At 34.2% G+C, this 20,323-nt stretch overlaps 1 protein-coding gene across 1 annotated transcript in view; it reads right to left on the minus strand.

Moving 5' to 3' along the window:
- Positions 1 to 20,323, minus strand: part of LOC126968836 (steroid receptor seven-up, isoforms B/C) — a gene marked incomplete at its 5' end in the record, with an annotated part of 111,334 nt that overhangs the window by 54,601 nt on the left and 36,410 nt on the right. The window contains one exon of the mRNA XM_050813987.1: positions 5,271 to 5,816. Coding sequence (XP_050669944.1) covers positions 5,271 to 5,816 — 546 coding nt within the window. The remainder of the gene's footprint in view (positions 1 to 5,270; positions 5,817 to 20,323) is intronic.

Below are 20,323 nucleotides of genomic sequence, written 5' to 3' on the forward strand. Positions count from 1 at the left end.
TTATTTTTAATATAAGAACACGCTTACTATGTGACGAAATGACCTAAAATTAATAATCATTTATTTACTAGGTTGTATTTCAATGAAAAAAATATTTTAAGAACGTAACGTAAGCTAACGAAGAACTATTTTTTGTTGGGAAAAAAGCAGATATGGTACAGTATTTCACACTCTATTTTTAATAAGCCAAGAGTGATTAACGCGCGTAGAGTTGGGGACCAGCCGCCATCTTAGTGACATCATAGTCAACAAGAGGACAGATTCGAGAGCTAACATTTGAGTATATGAGACGATCATTGTGAAACAATGTGTTGTATGACCGTTACCTATTCATGATCATTATTCATTTAATTCAAGCGCTTGATTCTAATAACAGACCAGATCCAGACATACACATAGAAAATCATCAAATAAAAGTTTTAAGCGCGTTGGAACCTTGTCACATTAAAGTCCGCGTGACTAAGGTGACGTGACAGTTTGTAGCTGTACTAATGCTATTTGTAACACAATAGGCGCCGTTGTGGTAATCATATTCTAGCCGGCAGCCTGTGCAAAGGAGCCTCCCACTAGTAGTTAATTTTGACTTGGTAGTCTACCTGTTCCTGAACAGGAACAAACAGACACATAGTCAACTAAATGAACTTTTAAGTCCTTGCTCATTACAGTTCAGAATCCTAAAAAAGTAATAATTATCGTTCACTACATTAAATTGTAACTGGTACCTTGTGATTTATTTAAAATAAGTTCAGGAAATATTTTATGGCTATGTCCAAAATATTGACACTTTATGTTAACCAAACTAATGTCTACAATTAATCTGCAATTAACAAATTAGTAAAAGTGACCACCTAAAATAGGTCAATTGGACACCCACACGGAACGTGGCTTACTTATGTAGGTGTAGCCAATTTGTCGGTTTTATTTTCTTAATTTCTTCACAATTAACACTCTGTTGTTATAAATAGCTAGGTTTCAAAAGTGACAGGAGTGAATTTTTTATTTAGAATTAGAGGCATACAGGTTAAAAGGGCTCATCAATGCATTATGCCTTAAAATATATACATTTTCGTAGGTAATATTTTTTTTCAGTAGGTTATTTAGTGGTTTTCAGTTTAAGCCAAACAAGGACAAAAATTACAATAAATCAAATACCTACTGATTGTTTATAACAAGATGGCCGACAAGTAAAAAAATAGAATATTGCGTTTTGCTCCATAGGTATGTGCATCTGGATGTGTGTCGGTCCTCCACAGTGCGGTTTCCAAGGAGCTTTCTTCCTCGTACTACAAAGCTGTGGAATGAGCTTCCTTGTGCGGTGTTTCCGGGACGATACGACATGGGTACCTTCAAAAAAAGCGCGTATACCTTCCTTAAAGGCCGGTTACGCTCTTGTGATTCCTATGGTGTTGCAAGAGAATGTGGGCGGCGGTGATCACTTAACACCAGGTGACCCGTACGCTCGTTTGTCCTCCTATTCCATAAAAAAAAGGTAACGTTAAAAGTAAATTAATTAGGATCAAAATTGCTTGGTCACGGTCCATGCATATATTATAAAATCGTAACAAAGTGAAAACTTTTTATATTTTTTTTCAGAATACTTATTCTACAAAACCAGACCGTCTTATTGTATCTATGTTTGGGAAATACGGAAATCAAATAGATTTGATTCAAATTTGGTATGTATATTAACAGGAGGTCGGAATAAACATATAGGGTACATACTGTCAAGATACAATCATAGTATTTTTGCTGCTTTATATCATCCAGGCGGACGAAGTCGCGAGGCAGCTATAGAGCGACTGTACATAAATACGCACTGATAATATATAATTCTGCTGGTGGATTTTTATAAAACAATTTGCAACAAATTGCTTATTAAAAACAAAAATAAAAATCTGTCTACTTTTTAATATTTCTATTGATATAGCTTAGATAATTTTTACGTTTAGATAGAGTCTCTTGCTTGTTAGAGAACCGATAAAAACAGGCCAGGAATATTAGTTTCACGATTTGTATGACACTTTGTGTTAGTTTGGATGAAATGCTCTAAATAGAGGTTAGTTCTAAACTCAATTTTTTTCGACGTTTTCACCGCTATATATATATATAGCCTACCTAGACGTATAAATGATATAAGATTGATAGATATAGTTATGTAGTGGCCTTATGAGACAACAGCAGCTAAATGTACGAAGGTATATTGTATCGTCTACAGATTATATTCACCAGCCAGGTACTGAGAGAAAGTTAGCAGGCGAATGAAACGACATTTAACTATTGCATATTCATAGTACCCCCCGGCGACCAGACTACATCGAACTATGCTGTATAACACAATGCACACTCTTACACAGGAAAATGATGCAGCGATAGCTCTTTGTAACTGGTCTGTTATGTTGCAATATTATGATATATTTTACTTTTTTAGTTGATGCTCGAAACGGAGTGAGATTAATTGTTTTCAAATGTATTCAGAGAGTTTTGGAAGTATATTATTTTTTAATAAATTTATAAATTATAAGTAGTTTACTAATAAAACAAATAAATAAAATGGCAAGCACGCTATGTAATGTAGAGAATAAAAAACATTTTATATTTTTTTTATGGAAAAGGAGGACAAACGAGCGTACGTATCATCTGGTGTTAAGTAATCACCGCCGCCCACTTGCAACTCCAAAGAAGTTACAGAAGCGTTGCCAGCCTTTGACACGCTTTTTTGAAGGTAATGTTAGCAGGAACAGACATAAACTTATAATGCCTTCTACTCGGCTAAGTCGAGTTAGTACGTATTTTGTGGGGAGATTTGCTTTTACAACAAGATCCCAGAACATGTTCAAAGCAAAAGTATTACGATATTCAAGAGAATTGTTAAAAAATGTTTGTAAAGTTAAGGTAACTATAACATACATGACTTTCCTTATGATTCCACTGATTGGGAATGGAGCGACCACCCTCAGGCTATTAAATAATAAGTTTAATTGTATGATATTACTTTGTAAACATATTTTTTTATGAAAATGCCTTCTGTCCCGCACAACGAAGCTCATTCCACGGCTTTGTAGTACGTGGAAGAAAGTTCTTAGGAAACCGCAGTGTGGAGGACCGCCACACATCCAGATGGTATGCTAATGTGTGGCGTGTCATGCGAAAGTGGAATTCTGCGGAAGGAACGAAACACTACCCATAATAAATGCGGTAGAAGACACAAAATATATGTGTTACTTATATAACTGAGACCAAAAATGGATATAGAATCATGATCTTATTTTTCATGTTTATCTAAAAAATGTCCTCACTGATTTGAGAGCGATTCATTTCAATTGGTTTAACAACGTCGAAAAATATGCAGGCAAAGTCACCCAAATGTATGAATTAAGAATATCTTATTATAATTTTTTTTTTCTTTTTTAAACTTCTTTCTTTATACCTCGAATAATAGCGACAGTAATTATATTCGTTTCAATCATAACACGACTCACAAGAATCTAAGACTTAGTGTACCGCCATACGATATGACGATACTATACGACCGCTCACATTGTCTTAAAGAGAATCTTAGAGATGGCATGTACCTACACCGTAATTAATATTATAAACAGTTTTTTATTTTTAAGTGGTATCCCTCACTTCTGGGGTTAAATATACAAATTTATTTATTTGTACCACCGTTCATGTACGATACAGGACTCGAACACGTACCTCTCGGGTTCCGTCCGAGCATCTTACCAACTGAGCCAACCGTCCGAGTGACGGATCAACCGTAATCTTGGTGTCTTGTTCAACTTTTAGGTTTTACAATACAAATTAAATTTGTATATTTAATCCTGGAAGTAAGGCATATCACTTAAAATTAAAAACTGTTTAGATTTGAAAATTTTCAAGTCAAGGCTCAGTTGGTAAGAGCGCTCGGACGGAACCCGAGCGCCGTGGGTTTAAGTCCCACATCGTTCATGAAATTTGCTTTAAACTAAATTTGTAAATTATTTAATAGTTCTATTTTTTAAAATTTATAAATTTTCCCTTTTCTCCCATTACTCCCTTTCATTTTTTATCTCAAAAAGTAAAGATATTATTTTAAGTGCAAATTAATTGGTTGAGAAATTAATACGTATATTTTTGATAAAGACTGAACTATTCTATTAATAATAAACGAACTATTATTAATAATATCTTAATTGTTCTTTTTTGATGTACTTTAATTTTTTTGTCATATCACAACTGCTCCTGGGATTATTAATTACTTACCATAATTATCTTGAGAAAATCCTTAGATTAATTTTCGAACGTTAATTTCATTAGATAACAAAAATCAAACTCGAAATGTATTGAATCTATTACACGATCAAGTACCTGCTTTAAACATAGTTAATGCTAGTTCATATAATATACACCGTGGGACCAAAACCTAGCTGCCGTTAAGTGAAGGTAAGATAACTTCTCAATACGACACGCCTAGCTTTGCAATACCACTTTCAAGCCATTTAATAACGTTAAATAACTGTCCATGACTTCCCAACTAATAAATTTCGATAATAAATAAATTACCTGTATTACTATTCTAAAACTAAAAGGATATTTCAAATGAAACTAGAGATGTAATTAAAATTTAACGCGTGTATTAATAAATAAGCTATTTACATGAAATAATACGACTGCTATAACTAGGTAATTTGGTAATAATTTGACTATACTACAGTATCACAAATGTTAATAGAATATTCGAGAACAATAAGTCGCCGCCGCCCCAAGCGCGCTCGAGACGCGTGAGTTATTATCCCCATACACAACAGAGCGTCCCGAACATGAATACGATCAACGCAAACTTAACGCGATAATGCCGCACTCCCTTCAATGCCAAGTGACAAAGCATTCGTCATCACCCGACACCTCAAATGCTTCCCATATTTACGTCACTCGGCGTCAACCCTGATCGCTTTTGTATTTGCCGTCCCAAACTTTGAACGATAACGTCGGATCTGGAGCCCTTGGGCTGCTCGTGTAGTTGGGCTGTAGTCTCGTAGGGGACAGGAAACTGCCGTACGAGAGTGAGGAGTTGATGCCGAGTGACGTGTCCAAAGTTGAATAGTACCCAGAGGAAGTTGCTGAGGCGGGTGGCGCGGTCGCAGGCTGCGGGACTCTTGTCGCTTCAGCGTACGCGTCTAAATGAGTTCTTATGAGCGAGACTAGTTCGCTATAGTTCGTGACGGCGACTCCCGCCACCCGGTATAGCAACAACCTCGCTTCCCCGAATAAACTGTCCAAAATTTTACCTGTCGTGAAGAGTACGATGGCCTTCAGACAGGAATACTCCGCCGAGTCTACGTGGAGCGCTTTCAGCTTCTCCACTTGCTCTTGGAAGATTCTAATGTGGTCCATGAACGCCACCACCCGGTCCGCAGCCATCGGTGATGCGTGGAGACCTGCGGCGGCGAGCAACGGTGCCACGTGGAGGGGCATTGAACACTGGGACGCGTTGAGGACGAAGAGTTCAGACCAGACTAGTCGGAGTAACGCGACTTGATCTGTCACTTGTAGTTCAGGGAAAAAGGGGATGTTTCTCGCCCATTCCACGGCAGAGAAGAGTAATCTCGCAGCTAGCTCGCAGATATTGTCTATTCCCATGACGTTGGTGGTTTGGACGCATTGGCCGTATCTTGAGGTTGGGTAGGGTTCAGCTCGGAGTAATAGAGATATGTATGAGGAGAGGTAGGGATGGCTGTTGAGGCCCGCCGCGGCATCGCCATTTGTGAGGGCGAATTGACCGGGCAGGGAGAGGCCGGGAGGCTGTGTGGGCGGCACTCGGCCTCTTTGTACAGCTGGAACAAAAGAAATACTCATTTTAATTATTGCACTATATACTACACAATCAAAATGCATTAAATATCATCTTTATAGTGGTTATCATTTACAACAATAAACTTGTCATTAATATCGTAGCCAACATCTGAGTACCAATAAAATAATGTAGACATAAGTGAATACAAGTCTTTAGATAAACAAAAATATGATGACGTTATTATTATTATTTAAATTTATCTTTTTTATATTTTGTTTACAAATATTTTCTAGTCACACTTTTAAAATTTTTGATATACACTGCTAAGCCTTATTGAAATAGGAAACGTAAGTTTTATTTGTTTTAAGAAACTTTATGTAGGTATTACTACTAAAATCAGTTATATGAAGCGTTATTAAGGAGTAGATCGCAATTAACATACACAAGTTAATGTATAGTGAGCTCATAATATCTCATTTTACGACTTTAACAACTGTCGGTCCCAGCTCCGTTGCGTAAATTAATATTGCTTCCTATATTATTACTGGCTATGAGTAACTTACAAAGACAATCACTCAATCCATTGAAACTCCAGACGTATGTATGGTTGGAACAATAAAGAACATTGCCAAATATTTGCATAAATATTATATCGTATAATTTATTTTACTATCTAGCTGAACCTCAGTTGACTTGAACGAAGTGAAGAGTTGAAATTAAATTTAAAAATATTTGAAATCACCATCGTCGATACGATCAAGCCATTCCACATTACAAAACAGTGCTGGTCAGGGTACTTGAAAACAAATTCACTCTCTGCTTCCCCGGTGGATAAATAGGATATAACAAGGAAGTACCAGACCCAAGGGTGTCATAAAAGGCGACTAAGGGCATTTACCAGTGGGAGTCTCTTTTGCACAGGAAGCCAGCTAGATTATGGGTGGCACTAGGCATTATTGTCTTTCAGTTTGAAGGGCGCCGTAGCCAGTGAAATTACTGGGCATATGAGACTGAAATTGTAATGCCACTCAGAACTATTGGGTTTTTCAAGAATCCTCAGCGGCACTGCATTGTAAAGGGCAAGGCGTATCAATTAAAATCAGCTGAACGTCCTGCTCGTCCGTCCCTTATTGACATAAAAAAAAACCAAAAGAAGCGCCACTTAGGTGCCCATCTAGCCGGTGTAACAAGAAGATGGTAATGTATAAAAAAAATTAGGAAACCGGTGGAACCTATGGGCCATCCCCGCAACTTCCATACCTATACCATACGATATAATTTGTGTTACTTTGAGCTCTCCGAGCTCAAAGAGTTATTTCTATGTTCTATGTTTTTGAGGTCTTTATAAAAAATTATGTATGATAAAAGTTTAACAAAACACAGTTTTTTGAATTTTAGTTTGAGAAACCTAGTCAGCAGTGCAGTCCTAACAGCGTCAAAAATATTGTAAAAAGGTGAACGAACGGAGGACAATCGTGCGTACGGGTCACCTGTTGATAAGTGATCACCGCCGCCCACATACTCTTGCAACCAGAGGTGTTACAGGAGCGTTAACTTTTTATAAAGTTGTATGCTTATCTTTGCTACATTAATAAGCCTGTTACTAAATATCAATTCCTGTATTTGAAAAATATTACCGTAACTTTAGCTACTTCCAAATCAAGTTTAAATTGTGGTTTAAATATCGAACAACAAAGCTGTTTCTTCAAACACGCGAAGCCGTAATAGTATCTGTAAACAGTTTTTGTTAAAAAGCCGAATTTCGCGTGATGAGACCACTCGTTACGGTATGAACGGGTTTAATGCGATTTAAATTGATGTGAAGCAATATTTGACCTTATGACCTCATAACAGGTTTGATTGCACTTTCTGTTTTATGCTGTACATCGGATTTATTCCAACCAACGATACCTGTATGAATTATGTATGTGAGTTTAAGACATTGTTTGTGTCTTCGATTCCAAACAAATTTAATTGAATAAATTATATATTAACCGACTTCAAATAAAGGAAGGCTCTCAATTTGTCGTCTGTATTTTCAGTGGGTTTGAATCTCAATTCTTCCAACAATTATGAATCGATTTTAATAAGTTTTAAAACAAAATTACGACTTAGATTTATAATTTTATGTAAATCTAATTTGACAGTCGTGTATTTTTATTAGTAAGCCTGTTTTATGAAAATAATATATTTTTAGTAAATACATATTACATACAATTATGTCTGTATTTTTATCTGTCTGTTTCGGCTACTCTCCAATTCCGACGGAACTTTCATTGAGAGTTTTTTTTTATGAGAAAAAGGGACGAGCTGGACGTTCAGCTGATGGTAATTGATACGCTCTGCCCATTACATAGCAGTGCCACTCAGGATTCTGCCGTCTCATATTCAGGAGTATCGTTTGCCCAGTAATTTCACCAGCTACGGCACCCTTCAGACCGAAACACAATAATGTTTCCACATGGCAGAAATAGGCGCCGTTGTGGTATCCATAATCTAGCGGGCACACTGTGCAAAATATCCTCCCACTGGTGAAAGATTTCTTGTGTATCTATTATTTAAAAAATTTGTTGCCTCAAATATATTTTTAAAAATGCATAAAATCGTGGGCAATATCAATGGCCACGTTAAGGCAATTTACGCGAGCTAGTTCCTGAAGAACCTGCAGCTCTTACCCAAAAGTCGTCTCAATACCAAAACCCATGATCCAGTGTGTTTTGTCACTCTCTTCATAACTGTACATAGAAGAGGCAAAAATATATACTCGATCACGGATTACATATTACATCGTCTATTGGAATACGGTCTTTAAGACAGCTTATACGAACCCTGAGGGATTCGTTTTCGTCGTCTATGCAATGTCATCATTTTAAGTCTCTGTATTTCAATAAGTAACTAACTGAGTAAATGTTTGTACCCATTGATATAAATAAATTAAATATTTATAAGAATTTGTTTTAACTTGTCTTTATTCCTAAAGACTTCCTAACACATTTTGCACGCCTCGAACGAGAAGCGGCGAGGTTGTGCTTTATAGCCGACCTGTCAAGGTCACACGATTTCCACTCTTTAAACTGCATTTTTTTTTCTATTACTCTTACACATTACAAAAAGCATATCAATATAAAGCTGAAACACTAATGAATAATCCTGATATTTTTTTAAATTGTCGAATACGTATTAATATAAAAAAAAGATCATTAAAAAAAATTTATCGTGGACGTCCATTAGTCTGTGGGTCAAAAAAACGGCGTGGTACATATATCTCGAGAACGACTAAACGAAACGACTTAATTTTTTTTACAATTTTCAGAATTAAGCAGAGAAGGTTTCTTCCGAAAATCACTACTGTAGGCCTTCTCGTTTTTTTTAAAACGCAGGTGATTTCGATTTTATTCGAAATTTAACTTTTAAAAAAAATATAGCATGAGCGGTCGAGGCGTGCACTTTTGGATTTTCCAATTTTGTTAGACTGCGAAGAGATAACATTATTTTAAAGACGGTTGTAACGGAAGTTGGTAGCGCTTTCGTTAGCGGTTTGAAGATTAACTAAATAGCTGTATAATAGAATAGTTTATCATTTATTTTACGTAAACATGCTAAATTAATTTAGTGTTGTGCTTTGTTATGTATCGATAGATTTACCGATTATGTTCGACGAAATCCGGCTCGATTACAACATCGTCACATTAGTTTCTGATAAATACCGAATCATTGCGCAATGACAGTTTTAGAGACGAGCCAACTGAAGAATGCGGATGAAACCTTTATTTATTGTTCACTATGAAAATTTTCACTTTGCGCAAATTTACTAACGCTAAGCGTAGCATTTAAATTATCAGTTAAATAATATTTATTTCTTATAGAACTATCAATATGTAAAAATACTTAATAACTGTTTCCCAGACGAATATATTTTAAGTGACAGTATTTGGTATTCTTATTTTAACTTTTTGGGACTTTTTGAGTTGATCATCAAACTTATCAGATTTTGATTTTGTTTATAGAAGAGGGCAAACGAGGCAACGTGGCCCATAATATCTGAACTCGTATCGAATAAAAGTACACATTAATTCGAAAACCGAAAACATATAGGCTATGATCGATACGGAGGCTCCGTGGTGATAGTCAATGGTTCTACTTATTGCCTACCGCTTATGTTAAGATCAAGTATCCTTATCCTATCTTATATTAAAATTTTGGACTTATCATTTGTTTTGAACTACACAGATACGTTATATAAGTCGAGATAAAAATATTTTAAACAGCAAGAAATCTATTTAAGTAAATGAGACAGATCACTCGATTAATCTGATTTTAGTATCCTCTTCATAACTTTACTAAAATTTTTGAAGTTTTGGATTTAAAAATATTATTACTATCCTGACACAAGATTTTATAGATTAGTATTATCGATTTTTATCAGTTCACTTTTCATAGATTTCTATTAAAATAATTTGTTAAATGAAAGTGTAAATTTTGATCGAAATGATTGGCAATGGGTTTCTTGTCAGTTTTTATAATTAAAGTTCATTCTTTTCGCACTGGTGTTAAATGATAAAATGTATTAGTAAGTGACCTATTGATTTCAACCAACCCCTGATAACAATACTTTGATAATCTTATCATGCTACATCAACCATCAGAAGTTGATGAAATTAAAGTTGCTCCCAGATAAATATAAATCTTATAATCGTGGTAACAGGTAGATTCGATTCGTCGTGGAAATGAACGGTTGATTGAGTACCACTCCCGTAACAAGAGCGTAAAAATGCTCGATAAAATGTCAAGTGCGCGAGGCATGCGGCTCGAGTGCTGAGCACGTTTCTACGAGTGAATGACGCGCTTCGACGTCCGACGCGAATGGGCCAGCACGCGCTCGGCTTTTTATAAAATAAAGTGGGCTTTTATATTTTGTTTATAACGTTCGGGACCGGAATACCAAAATTATGATCTGTTTGATCTAAAAGTTAAATAATTATTTTAACATTTTTAGAAATACCCACACAATATATAAACAAATATATGTAACAATAAAAATATTTTATTCAATCCTTGATTGAAGATAGTCGAAGCCGATACACTAATAAACCCAGTGTTCTTCTTCATTTTGATATTTGATGAGTAGGAGTTTATAATGGTTTTCGATTCGATTTTATTGTTTATTGTTATTATTGGGGATTTTAATATACTTTGTATACAATTCTAAAACCTAATATAAAAAAAATAATCATAGCACCCAATACGAAAAAACGTCTCTATTATATCATCAGAAATAAAAAAAACATTATTTTCAAGAATATCCTTTTAAATTCAATAAGTATCAAACAAAACCATATAGCACCGATCAATAGTTAAAATAACATGTTCACGAAATAAACAATTCAATTAAAGAGGTCCGATGTAATTCAGAGAGAATTAGAGTAATTGCTGGTATGATTATCCGGTCGAAGTAGGCCGAGGTTCCCACGCCGCGTCAACACCTCGCCTAATCGCGCGTCATTACATTATCGACATCTCTGTACATCACTATCTAATCGATGATCATTGTGCTTCACTAATTATGCTTTTAGTGTTGTGCTTGTTTTATTGTTTGTGTCGTAAAATATTTTAACATTCTATCGTTTTGAATTTTTTTATATTTAACGTTTATGTAATTCAAGATTGCGATGCGATATGGAAGGTTATCTGTTTACCAACTAAGTAAGGTTGTGCTTAATATCCTAATTGTGTAGACATATTTTAAACCCTTAAACTAAAATTATAAGTAGTAATTGTTTACATTCATATTATTTTAGTGTTAAGTAATTACATATAATATCTGATAGTAATGTAATGTTGCTTATATCAAGACACATTAAGTACCTATTTTAAAAATAAACAATCAATTAACATTACCAATGTAGTTAATTTATTATAAGTAGATCTAAGCACTGTAGTTTAATAAAAATCTATACAAAATAGCGATATATTTAAATGATTTCACAAGTAATAAGATATCTGCTGCCCCGGCGCATACCTTAAGAGATTAAGTGAAGTTACATGCAGTTTGTGTTATATAACGAGAGAAAGATTGCATTTCTAATGTTTGGGTGTAGCTTTATATGTTAGACATTCAGTTTAGACTCTGTTTTAAATGTTAACAACTCTCTTATTAGTCCTCTAGCGCAGTGAGAATCTGTGAGAGGCGGAAAACGCGTATCATAATCATTATAAAAGGCATTTATTTTCTCAAAATTGATTCCTTTACAATTATTTTTTTTGATGTCATTACTTATGTATTAGATAGTACTACCGCTGCGGAACCAAATGGCGCTCTGAGAGAGAAGAAGAGGCGCAAGAAACTCTCCCAGCATTTTGCGCTATTTTTAATGAAATATACAATATTGTATTGTCATTGCTATTGCTATAAAATAATCATTTCAAGTCCCAGGCTGTCGGATCACTGAGATATTCAGATGTTGATTTTAAACATTTTTTCATTCATGTTTTAATCATTCAAAAAAAATGTATTAATACAATTTGTTAGTTTTTTTTAGTTGTTTTTTCTTTAGGCTTTTATACAAGCGTATTTTATTTTGTGGTTATTGAATGAAACTTAACTGTCAGGCTTGGACGTGTAACGCTTGTTCCGGCAAAGTCGGCAGAAGTCGATTAAGGGTCAATCAGTCAATCAATCAAGGTACGATCAATCAATTGTCTTTTATGAAAATTATTTCAAAGTCAAAGTCAAACTATTCAATAAAGCTTAATCTAAGCGCTTTTGAATCGTAACTTCTCTCGACAACTCTTGTTTGAATTCGTACGATAAAAATAAAAAAATATTAACGCCTAGATCGATATTTGCCAATTTCTTATACAACACTATCAGCTCTATAATTCTGTACTGTCAATCAAGGATTTTCTTTATACTTATAACGAATCGAACATTTTACAACAAGGCACAAAAGAAGTTAAGGTTCTGTGTAATACCAAAACAAAAATAACTCCTAAACTTTTATAAATGATGACGTATTGGTTGTCTAGACGTGTCGCGATTAAAGAAATCGTTACCGTATCGCGACATTCAAGTCGCAACATTAGAAGTCAAAACTCTTTATAATAATACCTACCTGTTATTATGTGTTGACAGTGTCATTTGCTAAAAATATATTGAACATAGATAATATCTATGATATATAATAAGTAATATTATCACTTCACACTATACTAGAGAAAAATTATCGAGTAACTTCATAGTGTTGGATTATCGTCACGTTATACAAATGATTTGAGTTTTCTTTAGTGTTAATTCCGCCAATATTTGTCTTTAAACAATTCGAGACTAAAAGTCTCGTGCCAGATTTTGGCGAGACAACACGTCCTGAGGATGCCTCATGTAGAGGCGAAACACGTGTCGAATTGTTTAAAGACAAATATTGGCGGAATTAACACTAAAGAAAACTCAAATCATTTGTATAATTATGGATTTCCGCAAAGTAACGCCTACTTCAATAAAAAAAATTATCATCATGTTATTCGAACGTATCATAACAATTATTTTTACAGGTTTTTTTCCTAATTCGCTGTAAAAAATATAATTTCAGTAAGCAAATATATAGAGTTAACACAGCCAATGCTCAAAATGCTTTCGTCTTGAGACGTGTTTCGGAACACGAGCACAAATATCTCATAGAAATGTCGAAACTGATTAGATTCAAGCCACGCCTAACCTTAGAGATAAGTGCCAGTGGACTCACTATAGCCAATTGTTTTATTCCACACACGCTTTGAATAATAAAATCAAAATTTATCTCCGCAGTGAATTGCAATAAACAACATTAGCCCACAGTAATAAGGATGTGTATTGGTTGACAAACTTTATATCTGTTCTTGACATAATTTTAAAATGTTTTGTGTTTAGACATTAATCGACAGTTACTCTAATTATACTTTTATGAAAGTAAGTCTATCTGTTTGTTTGTTGTTTCTGTGAGCAGCCATTGGGGATTACTATAGACTACATTTTTATTTGAACTCTACAAGAATTTATCTGTTCCCAAAAGCATCATAAAAGGGTTGCTAGCAGTTAATGGGTGAGAGTACGTGATTTCTTTGAAGGGATCTCTGTGGTTATCGAGTTGTTTAAGATCACATATCAGTTTATGAGGAATTGGAGATAATATTAAGCAAGCCAGCTCTGAAACCCGTAAATCCGGAATGAGAGTTCAAACCACGAATATGAGGACTTCTTTTTATGGAATAGGAGGACAAACGAGCGTACGGGTCACCTGGTGTTAAGTGATCACCGCCGCCCACATTCTCTTGCAACACCAGAGGAATCACAAGAGCGTTGCCGGCCTTTAAGGTGTACGCGCTTTTTTTGAAGGTACCCATGTCGTATTGTCCCGGAAACACCGCACAAGGAAGCTCATTCCATATACGAGGGAGAAAGCTCCTTGAAAACCGCACTGTGGAGGACCACCACACAACCAGATGGTGGGGATGAAATCCTAACTTGTGGCGTGTCGTGCGAAGGTGGAATTCGGCGGCAGGAATCAGGTTAAACAGCTCTTCGGAACACTCCCCGTGATAAATGCGGTAGAAGACACACAATGATGCGACGTCTCTACGCAACGCCAAGAGATCCAGCCGTTCACTGAGTTCCCGACAATTCGAGCTGCTCTACGTTGCACGCGGTCAAATGGATCGAGCAGATACTGGGGTGCGCCAGATCAGAGATGACAGCAGCGGCTTGAAGTATTGCCGTGCTCTATTGATGACGCCCAGCTTCTTCGAAGCCAATTTGGCTTTGCCCTCCAGATGGCCACGGAATTGGCAATCGCTCGAGTAAACAGTACAGGGACTACACTCCAAAATAAAGTAAAGTGGCAAAGAGCTTATCATCATAGACTGAACTATCTCTAGAAGGCTAGAACTTAACATTACAAGTTCAAACACTTTACAAAACACCGTTGAATGAAAATATTTGTATTGTAAGTGTAAATCATGATGAAGTGGGAATAGTTGCCTATTACGAAGACATATCAAAGCAAAACAAAATCTTTTGAAAGAATTAAATAATATACTAAAAAAAGAAAATAACTACTACTTAATTTATCCCCTATGCCTTATCCCTTAGTTATCTGACATTATTCTCTCTACACATACCTAGAGACATAATGTCTTTCATGTTCGCTTCTATGTTTTAACTCTATCCATATACATATTATATTTCTTTTCCTTTTGCATAGTGTATTTATTACGTTCATAATACTATTGTAACATATCATTATCTTTTAATTATACTAATCATGTTAGCCTAGTTTTAAAAACCTTGTGCTGTGTTACGGGTAGAGCGAGCTAATATCGATATACTTAGACAAACTGTAAATGCAAGTTCTTTTTATTAAAATACAGATTGATAAATAAAAAGGACTGCAGTAAGTAATTGATGTACGAAACGTACCATTTCTTATCTTTCAGTGTGCCATTTGTCTCCAAAGAGGTGGTAATGTATTTTACGTGTAGTATACATTTTTGTAGGAATCAATTTTGATAAAATTAATGACTTTTATAGCGGTGAGCAAAAAAGATGTAGGTAGTAGGATCGTGGTTATAATTCGCAATTGTCTGCTTTAAATTTATTTTAATTCTTTCACAAGCTCTTACATGTACCCTCATAATAAACAACCAACTTCAATCTCCTATTGACAGTTCAACAACTCAACAGTTTGACACTTGATGCTTTCGTCTTAAATAATAATATTGCCAACCTGGTACCAATCATAACTCAAAATATAAAACTAAATTATATCACACTATTAATTTATAAATAACTAAATACCAAACTGTTAGCGATGAATAAAAAAATGATTTATATCTTCTTAAAGATGTATAATATTTCGTCTGTCTTAACAGGATTATAATTATTATAGTTTAAGTCAAGTATTCAAGTATATACTTTATAGTATCAAGTAGCTGAAGTAGAATAGAGTAAATGAATGAATGAAGGTTGTACTTGACAGTGAGATGAAAGATGAAGTATGATTGACAGAGTAGGTAACGAAGTTATATTTGAGTTATTTGATTGGTTGAGGTGTATGGCTCGATATATTATAAAATCAAATTGAATACAGTCGACGATATGAAATCTGACGTCGACACAATCAATAACAATTTATTTTAGTTTTTCTTGAAAAAGTTCGGGAATATATTGTGAATCTTGTGGAATGTTTAACTCTTAAATATAACATGTTAATATTATAAATATATATTTTAAGTGTTCCTTTCTAATGGAACACTATTGATAACACCGCCCACTGCTTGTGTTTACGTCTTAATACAATACTATATAATATTATGCTTAAATCGTAAAGATACAATTTTGTAGTCGCAATTTATGTAGTTCTTTGAAAAAAAAACGAAATTAGTAAAATTCTCTATCATATAAAAGGCGTTTAAAGAATTAAAACATGAAATAAATAGAGCATTAACGACATATTTTATTATTAAGTTAAAACTATCATTAAGTGGAAGCGTACCAAGAAAACTGACAGCATTTCCGCGTTGGATAGGTAGGCTGATCCGTTGACCGAAATAGCTGCCAGCGCTTGGGGTTCCAGTAGCCTATTTTCCTGTCTGTATCTAATAGTAAATGATTTTTAAACATAGCCTTTAAATATGTGATTGTTTATGTAAAGTAATTTCCTGACCTTCCTACCGGACTTGTAATAGGTTATTTTACACAGTATGGCGTCTAGTTAGGCAGTTGTACACAATGGTGCCGTTTTCTATCTTAAAGCTGTAAGACATGCCAGTGACCTTCTTAGACAACGAGGCCGGGTGACCAGGGCGTCAAGTCATATATTTAAAAGTTTAAAATAATTATTAATTTATAATAATTGATAATTAAAAAACAATTAAGACAACCGCCCCATGAACTTATATTTTCTGAATTTTTGGAAACAAAAAATTATGTTTTTTGAGTAATATGAACCGAACGTTTAGGTTTCATCTAAAATTTCGAAGTTTTAGTTACAACATGTGGTTTGAAAATATATAAAGTACAACAACGTTCCGACCTATAATATCTTCAAACATGGACAATTATATTTTTTTAGAACTGCTAGTTATATAAATTTACAGAAAAAGGATTATAAGTTTCAGGCCTGTGTAAGCATTACTGTGTTTCGGTCTGGATGGCGCCGTAGCTAGTGAAATTACTGGGGAAATGAGTCTTAACATCTTATGTCTCAAGGTGATGAAGTGCAAATAGGATCATGTTCAAAATTTTGCTTTCAAGAATCATTGTGAACGTTTTGTTCGTCTCACTATTGAGTAGGACCTACGCTTAAATATTGCTTATCATAAAAAACACTAAAATACGCACTTCTTTTCTCATGATTTCTGTATCAAATTCGGCAACTTTCCGAATTACGCAATAAATTGAAATTTTGTTATTAAATACTTATATCAAGTTATTTTATGATCTTCTCGTAATGTTTTCCTGTTAGTAGAATACACTTCGAAGAATCATAAAAATAGGTTTATGAATTTATGATAAATGCATGTGATCCTTATGCATGTTGTTAAATACAAATATTGATAATTATTTAAATACCAATAAACGTAGGTATTCTTAGAACTTCATTATGGCATTTAGCTCATTTTTGACCTCATAAATTCCGTATCATAAAATTTATTTTGTACAATCTGTGCGTGTCTAAGCTCGTAGAACGCCACTTTTATTCAGTTTTCTATGCCTGCATTTTCAATGACACCATGCAAGAACTTGCAAAAAACTGTCTTATAGCTCTTAAAAATAGAGGCAACATATAAGGAGAATTCCAATGAATTCGGAAAATGAAAAACATGGTAGAAAACATTTTTTTAAATAACCGAGTAACTACTTTGGACTTCCGATGCAGTTACAGTTAAGACCTTTATTAAAGAATACAAGATCGCAAAAACTATTGCATCTATTAACTTAAATGAAGCACTAAGTTATAATTATTATTGAAACTTGTCCATATAATTGTAAGTGAACGTAACTTAAATGATTGCACTGTGTCTTTTATTGCAATACGGTTAATAATTAGAGTTATAATTTGCAATTAAGTTATAAAAAATTACATAGTTGTATGCATAAAGCCTGCACTTACAGAGAATCGTACATGTAGTATTAGTTTGTGTTAAAATAAGATTGATTGATCACAATCGCAATTCGTTAATCCATAGTTAGTAAACGTGTCTTTTTATATTAAGTTGATTTTCTTTTTTCTTTCTTTCATTATTTTCAAATTCTTTGTGTCTGTTCGTACATGTCAGTTAGCATTTGCATTGAGATATTGAATGTCGACTAAAGATTACCAAGGGATAGACAGCTATCTTGCAATAACATTAAGTTTATGGTATGGTAAAAGAAGGAGGAATGAAACTACCTATGATCAAGTATACACTGACTTTTTTATAATTTTCATTACACATTACAGTTATAATAACAATATGACAACAACATACCTTAAAATCAATTTATTTTAACTTATGTTTTGAGCAGAAAAATATAATACGTAGTTTTGGATTTAAACATTGTTTAGTGCCAAGGAATTTGTTCTCAAATGTTACTCCAACAGCCCAAAGTCTCTTTAGTTCCTATGAAGATGTATCTATGTGATTTAATATTTTTTTTCAGTTATCTGATGGGCATCGCATGAAAGTATATTTAGCATTATCAGTGGTGGCTAAATGTCTATGACTTTTCTTAGTTTTATCAGGACGTAAGTGAAGTCGGGACAGGAGAATATGATCCGAAAATTTACCATAATAAATGTAAAAAACGTAGATGCAAGTGTTTTGTTATATAGAGAGGTGAAATCTGCTATATTTCTTGGCATTACTCTGGATTACAAATTACAATGGGGCATACGAGATTAAAAAGATTAGACAATTAATTGACTTAGATAGATACGGCGCGACTAGTTTACATTAGTCATTTCCATAGTATTATGTCCTATGGTATAGTGCTATGGGGTAACGCTGTCCATAATAATAAAAAAATTGTGCTGCAGAATAGTGCTGTTCGCGCTATTTATAACCTAGGTCCTTGAGAATCATTGAGAGCAAAATTTAAAGAAATTAACATGTTGCTTTTCAATATATTATTGATAATGTAATGTATGTTCATAGGTACACTAGTGAATTTGCATAAACATACAAGACATAAACTTATACTACTACTCGGCCAAGTCGAGGTAGTAAGTCTATTATGGGGCGATGTATATGCTTTATCAACAATCAAGATCCCAGAAAATGTTCAATTCAAAAGTATTACGTTATTCAAAAGGATTGTTAACAAACGTTTCTGTAGTAAAGATTACTATAACATAAATGACTTTCTTAATGATAACACAGATTGGGAATGGAGCGACCGTTCATAATAAATTTTATATAGTAATAAATAATAAATAGAAGATCCATTCTACGTTACCAAATTCCCAATATATTACGCAAAGCTTACTCTAGTGTATGGTATAGGATCTAGATGTCAATACGCTGTTTTCTTTTTTCAGAACTTACTTCGAACTTAGATCGAGAATAAGCGTTCCGGTAACATCAGCAAGGCATTATGTTAGAAAATCTAAGTAATACGTAGAGTATTACTTAGTTTTCTTAGATACTTCTCTAGACTTAAAGATAGTATATAATTAGGGACTGTGTCGTTCACCTTGAGTCATATTGTATAATTCTTAGTGACACAGTCGACAAGTAATTTATCACGCTTGAATATTGCTACACATAGTCCAAGGTACATATTGATGTGCAGTTAAAAAATGAATTAATGATTTAATATATTTAATAATATTAAGTCAATTCCAAATAATATAAGTAATTCGTCAAAGATATTTTATTATGTGAAAAGGAGGACAAACAAGCGTCCTGGTGTTAAGTGATCACTGCCGGCCAAATTCTCTTGCAACACCAGAGGAATCACAGAAGCGTTGCCGGCCTTTACAGAAGATTTACGCGCTATTTTTGAAGGTACCCATGTCGTGTCGTCTCGGAAACACCGCACAAAGCTCATTCTGCATCGTTGTAGTACGTGGAAGAAAGTTCCTTGAAAACCGCACTGTGGAGGACCGCCATACATCCAGATGGTGGGCATGATTACCTAATTTGTAACGGGTCGTGCAAAGGTGGAATTCAGCGGCAATTATTTATTTGAATAATACTATTTAAAGAACAATAGAAAGCGACAGAAGCGCCCCCACTTAAGAACAAACTTGACGCTCTGTTCACAACTATATTTAATATATATAACTATTATACTATATTTATCGACATGTGTTTATGATTTTACGTGTATATTTCCCATGCATTCAAAAATGGTTGGAACAATTTCGATGATATCATCAGGCAATCTTCATATAAGCTCAGAAGCCACACACTCATTTTGGTAGCATTCGCATATAATAGTTGTCTTTATCGCATTTGATAGAACATAATAATTAAATATATTATTAATAAAAAGCCCTTTGATCAATGCCCCATATCATTTGTTATTGGAAG

The sequence above is a fragment of the Leptidea sinapis genome, chromosome 16 (genome assembly GCF_905404315.1).
Source record: "Leptidea sinapis chromosome 16, ilLepSina1.1, whole genome shotgun sequence".
In the NCBI taxonomy this organism is placed as follows: Eukaryota; Metazoa; Arthropoda; class Insecta; order Lepidoptera; family Pieridae; genus Leptidea; species Leptidea sinapis.